Source organism: Limulus polyphemus, unplaced genomic scaffold, assembly GCF_000517525.1.
Source record: "Limulus polyphemus unplaced genomic scaffold, Limulus_polyphemus-2.1.2 Scaffold1254, whole genome shotgun sequence".
NCBI lineage: Eukaryota > Metazoa > Arthropoda > Merostomata > Xiphosura > Limulidae > Limulus > Limulus polyphemus.
Window position 1 is genome coordinate 7,306 of NW_013666864.1, and position 7,761 is coordinate 15,066.

The 7,761-nt window shown below is 32.3% G+C and overlaps 1 protein-coding gene across 2 annotated transcripts in view; it reads right to left on the bottom strand.

The window, feature by feature from the left end:
- LOC106462793 (neural Wiskott-Aldrich syndrome protein-like) overlaps positions 1-7,761 on the bottom strand; it is a 43,265-nt gene that overhangs the window by 7,299 nt on the left and 28,205 nt on the right. For both annotated transcript variants that reach the window (XM_013922755.2, XM_022390138.1), the window contains 5 exons: positions 7,150-7,192; positions 4,520-4,685; positions 3,855-4,288; positions 1,682-1,774; positions 683-791 (listed from right to left, as the gene is read on the bottom strand). In XM_013922755.2, the coding sequence (XP_013778209.1) occupies positions 683-791; positions 1,682-1,774; positions 3,855-4,288; positions 4,520-4,685; positions 7,150-7,192 (845 nt within the window). The remainder of the gene's footprint in view (positions 1-682; positions 792-1,681; positions 1,775-3,854; positions 4,289-4,519; positions 4,686-7,149; positions 7,193-7,761) is intronic.

Here is a 7,761-nt window from a genome sequence, read left to right on the forward strand (position 1 = left end):
AGTTGCAATGGTGGAAAACGTGGAACAGTTTTATTGCGGTCTGTGAAGCTGGTTTACAATTTTCTTACTGTTTCTCCGATGCAGAATTCTGGGCAGTTATTGCATGTTATTTTGTAAATGACGTTTGTATTGTGTGATTCTAAACAATTTTAATTTAGGGCCGGGTTTTTGAGAGAATTTGACCTTGACAGGAATATTGTGTTTAATGGCTAGTTTATATATATATATTTCATAAGTAATAGCTTTTTTTGCTTATCTACACTGTTTACATATGATAAACTTAACAATAATATTCAGTAAATAAGGATTTAGTCATCAGAATATTTTGCTGTCTCTATGATATTCTCTAAACCTAATTAGGCTTACCTGATGTCTTGTCCTAAAAGAAAATTTCCATAGGTTTAAACTATAATTTAACACAAATACATTTTAAGGAATAAATAGAATGTCTAAGAAACTATCAAAATTTCCCAGATCTGTGGTCTGTTTCCAAATCTCCTAAATTTATTGTACTATTTGTTCTACAAAAAACAAAATGACCTAATAGTTTTTGTGATATGAATAGTTATAATTGGTGCAAAATATAATAAAATTTAAATTTGCCGATACTTAAAAACCCAGAAAGAACTCAAACTGGTGGTACATAGTTTATAAAATATACCAACCAATTGACGATGCTAACCTGTTTGGTGAATTGCCCTTGATCTCTCATGTAAGGCTCGAGCCAAAGCTCCTGCAAGACCTTCCAGTGGAATTGACGGAGAAGAACTAGATTTTGGTTGTTCGGTAACCTTGGGAAGGACAGTTATTTTCAATAACTATTCCAGAAGGTTTTCTTAGAGTAACTAAATAAACTTTACATCGTAATAAAGTAACTGTAAAAGTTGCATACCTAATCACATGACATGTTATAAAAACCTCAATTTGTAATGGATCTATACAAGTTATATTTGTTATGGGACAAAAATAAACTTAAATTTTATAGTTACATTCTGATCATTCTTAAAATATAAATGAAATAGTTAACAGTAATATTTTCAAAATATGGAAATTGGAAAAAAAATAATTTTACATTAATATCATAAAAAATATTTAAAGATGGCACTAAATCAACAAACCTGTATGAAGGCTATATAGATTTCATCAGTAATTTATATAGCATTTTTCAAATTTTGAAATAATATTTCTTGGTGTGTTGGATCCAAATTTTTCAACCACCATTTGAAAACAATCCATAGGAACATCCTTTCCTTTTACTGTATAAAATGCATTTATTTCAGTATTTAATTCCACTCACATTTTTGTTTTATTGTCACATCTAGAAATGATGACCTTTGGAAAACAGTTATATGTATTCAATTTTTTAACTCAACGAAAAAGAGTGGACACTAACAAGTTTTCATTCATTATCCTACTTCATATGACATAACACAACAGTGTCCCCCCAAAATTTGGGACAACATATTCGGCAAATCATGCAAAGAGTCTCAATTCCCTATGGAGGCCAGACTCATTATTAGATCTGGTCTTATCCAACAAAGAATAAATAATGTACTAATCTCTCTTATCAGATTTTTGCTCAAATACTCCCTCAAATCTGATTCAATAAAGTGTAATCAATATCAATAACCTCTCTTCTACAAATAAAGTGAACAGCATACAAAATAAAGTATTTACTTACGGATTTCAGTTCAATACCCTGTCTGATTTGATCCAACAAAGCACCTCGACTATTACTGCTACTCTTCGCAGACTCTGAATCACTGTCGACATGCTGAAAAAAAGATAATAATTTCTGAAGCTATCAAAAAAAAAATAGTCCGAAAAAAAATACCTAATACAATCTATATTATAAGAAAGTAATTCTTTGTTTTCATTTTGTTAACCTTTTTCAAACCAGGTGTCTCTATTCTTACCATTCTAACAGTGAAAAATACTTAAACCAAATTGCACAAACCTTGGTAGAAACTTTTTAAATAACAAGCCTTGTTTTTTTTTTTTTGCATTCAATGTCAACAACTTAATTTAACATCTGTATAATTTTTTCAGAAAGGAAATATCAGCAGTTTTGTCGTAAAATACAACAAAAATACTTTCTTTCATCTTATTTTTCTAAATTATTTATTAGGAAGTTCCATTTTAAGTATCCAATACATTTTAAGTTATTTGATATTCATAAATATATTTCTTTCATACTTTTCTTTTCTGATTAAAACAGTGACCTCCTGCTATAAATAACACAAATACTGTACAACTGGTAAAGATTCACCAATGAATACATACCTCACCTTTAAATAGTTTAACGCTATTATGTTTGTAAGGTGATATTTTGTCAATAATATTTGTGGGTGAAATAAATTTATATTCAAAAAAATATACTTTCTTTGATATTTTACTTTTCTGATTAAAACAGTCAACTTCCTGCTGTGAACAACACAAACACCAAAGAATACGTACCTCACATTTGTAATGTGATATTCTGTCAATAATATTTGTGGGTGAAATAAATTTAATATTTAAAAAAATATAGTTTCTTTCAACAACCTAGAAACTCTTGTATTTGTTATTTAAACACGATAAAAACTTATCAATATATTCAGTATAAAAAACAAATGATTATCCATTAATCGAACAGTTTGCCATCGCAGGTCTTAGCTTACTATATTAACTCGACCTCTCCTTACCTGATGTTTTGTTACAAATGAAGATACTGATAGCTTTCAGACAGACATAACACAAAAAGAACATTATGAGAAATTATAGAAAAATTGTAATCCTATAATTACTTGAGAGATATTTCAAAACAAAGTTTTGAAACAGCTCAGTATCGTTGACTGCCCAAAACCTCATCACTTTAGAATAGTGTAACTAATTTAGTACTATTGTAATTTATATTACATAGCATTAAACCTTAGCTTCATCCCTTTATGTTGGTTACTGGCTTTATACTCTACCCCCCCTTTTTTTAAAGCTAAGGAGAATTCAAACTTCTCAATGCTTCTCTGGGCAGTCAAGTAAATGTGGGTTCAACCAATGAGTTTGTAGTTCGAAAAGTGCAGAAACATAAAACAAATTTCAAGCTAATTGAAAATGCTAAAGTCTGACTGGAAGAAATAAATATTAGTTAAGAATCCAGCAGAAAAATTAATAACAAAAAAAAGACTAATTGGCATGTTCATGGTTTAGACACCTATATTCTGGGTATTTGTACTGTATTAGAATTTTCCCAAAAATACTACCCAAGGACTATCTACATATAGCCATCCCTAATTTTGAACTGAGAGACTAGAGAGAAGACAGTTGGTCAAAGGCACACATAACTAACTCTTGAATGACTGAATAATGGGATTTGACCATCATGCTTACAGCACACTGACACTCCCACAGTGCATAATATATATATATATTTGTGGCAATGGGACATAAAAAATGAGCCCTCAGGGTTACAGTCTGAGCAAGATAACGAGGAGGAAACGCATGGCCCAAACACCTGGAGACATGACAAAAATAAGTTTGGATAGTTTTCAATTTTTATTTAAGAAATACAGTAGATAATCATTACGTGATGTAAATATGTCTTCTGCAATATTTTTGAGTAAGTATTTGTTAAACTAGAATTATATATTTAAATTAAATTTTGAAAGTTGATTTGCGACTGTACAACAATAACGATGTTGGTATAGATTAAACAGTAAAATCTCTTATATTAAGGTTAATTAAACATTGTATGATGGCAAAAACGATGAAGCAGAATTATTATTACACATTTTAATTAAATTCTAAAAGTTTATTTGCAAGCATTTAATAATAATTCAATATTATCAAATCCTTAAGGTAATGTATACAAAATTCACCTGTAAACTTTTTCCTTTCTTTATCTCATCTAAAAGGGCATTTCGAGAGTCACTAGATTGGGGTAGTCTACCACCTCCTTCATGTGTACCATTGATCGGAAGGCTTGGAGGAGGAGGGGGTGGTGGTGGTGGAGGAGGGGGTGGTGGAGGAGCTGCAGCTAAGGATGGGGGTGGAGGGGGAGCAGAACTTGGAGGAGGAGGAGCAGAACTTGGAAGAGGTGGAGGTTTGGATATAGCTGGAGGAGGTTTGGGGCCTGATGGTGTTCTGCTTGGTGGTGGAGGGGGTGCTCCCATACTTCTAGTAAGAGAAGGAGAGGAGGTAACAGAGTGCATAGACGGAGTTAGGGAGTTACTTGACAGAACTGGTGGAGCTGGTGGTCTAGATAGAGTTGGTGTGCTTGATGGATCCCGTGCAGGAACAGGAGGGGGTACACCTATAAAAGAGAATTGTAGTATTTGATTATGGCTTACAAAGCAAGATTGTTAAGTATTATGTATAATCATAGTTCAAAATATACACAGAAGGTGAATAATAACTACACATTTATTTTATTGTACTTACTTCTAATAAGAATTCATCTATACCTACACTAAGTATTTGTAGATACAAGTATACATACCACAGACAAATTAATAAATACTCACAGAACAACTAAGTTACTTACTTGACGGTGGATTAGGTTGGTTGACAGCTCGAACTGCATCTATGCCACCATGTTTTTCGATGAAGTCATAGATAAATGTACGTGTATCATTGTCTTGAAGATCCTTTTCTGAAACTCCAGCTATACTGAAGAATTCCTTAAGATTTTCGTCGACATTACCATCTAGCTGTAAGTTGCCAACCAACACGTATATGTTTTAAAAACTAGTTTAAAATACACACATACTGCACTATTTTTTTATTATTTTACATCTCAATATAATAGTTTATATTTCTATTTTTTTCTTGGTTTATTAATAGATATTAACTTTTTTTGTAAAATAATTTTCTAATATAACTGACCAATACTACTAATGGTTGGAGACGGCTTGAATGGGTAATGAAGAAAACTTGCAAGGTTTTGTCATCATCAGGTCGAAACGTTGTACATTTGCTGTTATGTTAAACTTATATTAAAGTTTTTCTTCATTACCCATTCAAGCGTCTCCAACCATTATTATTCTCAAAGTGGGTTCCTCGTCATTGAATTTGACCAATACTACATACAGATTTCTTCGAGTTCTGGTTCCCATCCTCAAACTACAATATTATACTCTACCTACAGGGGATTTGTACAAAAACTTTTCACAAACAGTCTAAACCATAAAAATGACTAGCACATGATTTTTGTCCAGTTTTTACAATGAAGTGTTTTGAAGCTTTCAAAATTGTGTCTTTATATGAGTCATTAATTATTTACATAATAAAGCACAATAGCTCAGAATTACCAAAACTTATATTTATACCACAGAACCTGTGGGCCTATAGTCCACACTTATAGGGCCACTATAATGTCAATTTAATTTCTTTAACCAGGTTACAGACAGTAATTAGTAGGCATACTTATTTACATGCTCTAATGTAAATCAATGCCAAATCTGGGGTTCACTTTTGGGGGAATCCCTGTAAAAGTGTTTTCATAAAATACCCATATTTCCTAAGAGGTTGGGTGAAAAGTGTTACGTTTGTGCAAACCTAAGGACAGAGATGATTTGTTTGGCACCACTTAGAAGTTGGTGAGTCCAGCAGTTTAGGAGAAGAGGTTTTCAGGAAATCTCTGGGTGAAAATTTTGTAACTTTGTCCAAACCTCATGACCAAGATTTGGTACCAATTTAGAAGTTGATGTGAAAAGTGGTTTAGAAGCTGTTACGTGACACACACACAAACAACCTTGAACTCCCATTTTCTACTTTTTCAGTTTAATGATCAGTGCCACTATAATGCAAGTTTAATTTCTTTAACCAAGTTACGAACGGTAATTAGTAAGCCTACTTATTTACATGCTCTAATGTAAATCAATGACAAATCTGGGGTTCACTTTTGAGGGAATCCCTGTAAAAGTGTTTTCATAAAATACCCATATTTCCTAAGGACAGAGATGATTTGTTTGGCACCACTTAGAAGTTGGTGAGTCCAGCAGTTTAGGAGGAGTTACGTGACACACACACACAGAGGGACTGAATTTTATTATTTAGATTGACAAGAATAATATTTATTGCTAATGATACTAATTACTTCACAGAAAGGCAAGTATACTGCTAAAGAAACTAAGATGTGAAAACTTGGTCATTAGCACTTTTGAAATTGCAAATATTACACAAGACTGTTGTAACTTAAACTTCATCTCCAATTCACTGCATACACATGTATTTCAAGGCTAACAAATCTATTATAATTTAATGATATGCAATCAGTAAACTAAACAAACCTACAATCTGCTATTGATTGTATTGTGTACATTTCAAAATGTCACAGTATCAAATTTTAAACTTTTCCACATGATGAAGCATTCACTTCTATATCTGGTACATTCCTACGTTTAAAAAATGGGCTACACAAAGACCCCAAAGATTCATGAATAACCATCTAAAATTTATAGCTGCAGACCAAAGGGTTTGGTTTGTTTGGAAGTTCGCACATAGCTACATAGCCACTAGCCATCCCTAATTTAGCAGTGAGAGACTAGAAGGAAGGCAGCTAGTCGTCACAACCCACCACCAACTCTTGGGCTACTCTTCTACCAACGAATAGTGGAATTGACCATCACATTATACCATCTCCATGGCTGAAAGGGTGAGCATGTTTGGTGAGACGGGGATTTGAACCCGCGACCCGCAGATTTCAAGTCGAGCACTCTAACCACCTAGTCATGTCAGGCCTATTGACCAAAGAGAGAAGAACTAGTCAGTCGTGTGGCTACTCTGTACTATAGCAGAATTAACTGTCGTAGGTCTAACATCCCTACAGCTGAAACTGGAGAGAGCATTCAGCTTCAAATTGTGGTTTCATTCTGGGACCTCTCAATTCATAGATTCACAGGCTTCTGATTACATTAAAGAGCTGAAACATTCTACAACAAATTAATGCGTATATAAAATTTTATTTTATAATAATGCAAGTACATAGAAATAATAATAAAAATCTATAAAATTTAATTTTGAAAATAATGATTTTGAAGAACAATCTCTAAAATTGACGGTCTAAGAAAGACACATTCCTATAAATATTACAAAGTTGTATTTAACTCAACTTATGATATTAATTTGACAGTTACTTTTACATCCACGTTATAAATAATGAAACATACTTACATCAAACCCGGTACTAGGATCGAAACCAATGTGCTGAATATGTCTGAAAAACACACAGCAATTTATTTACACACAAAAAATTCTTTGATTAAAAAAAACAGCTTGTGATTTTATTGAAACAAAAAGTTGGCACATCATTCACATTAAAATTTCGGCTGAATATGACATTTTTAAAACTTCACAGAGTTTACTACCTAAAGAAAAATTAGCTATAAACAAAACCGAAAATGTATTATAATTAGTGCCAAAAACACGTATAGCACACACTCATGCAAACAAAAATCATGGCAAAAGTAATATTTCAAGATCACCAAAAATAAATTTAAATACATTCCATTCAGTTCTTACAACACTGCTTATTTCACATCAGCTTGCTTAAGTTTAGTAAGAAACACATGTGTGAAAGTCTTACGTGTTTAACACCCATTGCTTATTTATAAATTACTAGCAGTCTGAAAAATTCCCCTTAACAGTGTAAATACAAAATGACTAATCAAAGTTCCTTTCATACTTTTTTAGATAATAGTGGAAAAGTTTAGATATACCGAGCAAATCTACGATATATAAGCTTGCAAACTCCGATTTTAAACTTAATCGTTGTTTTTTACTTTT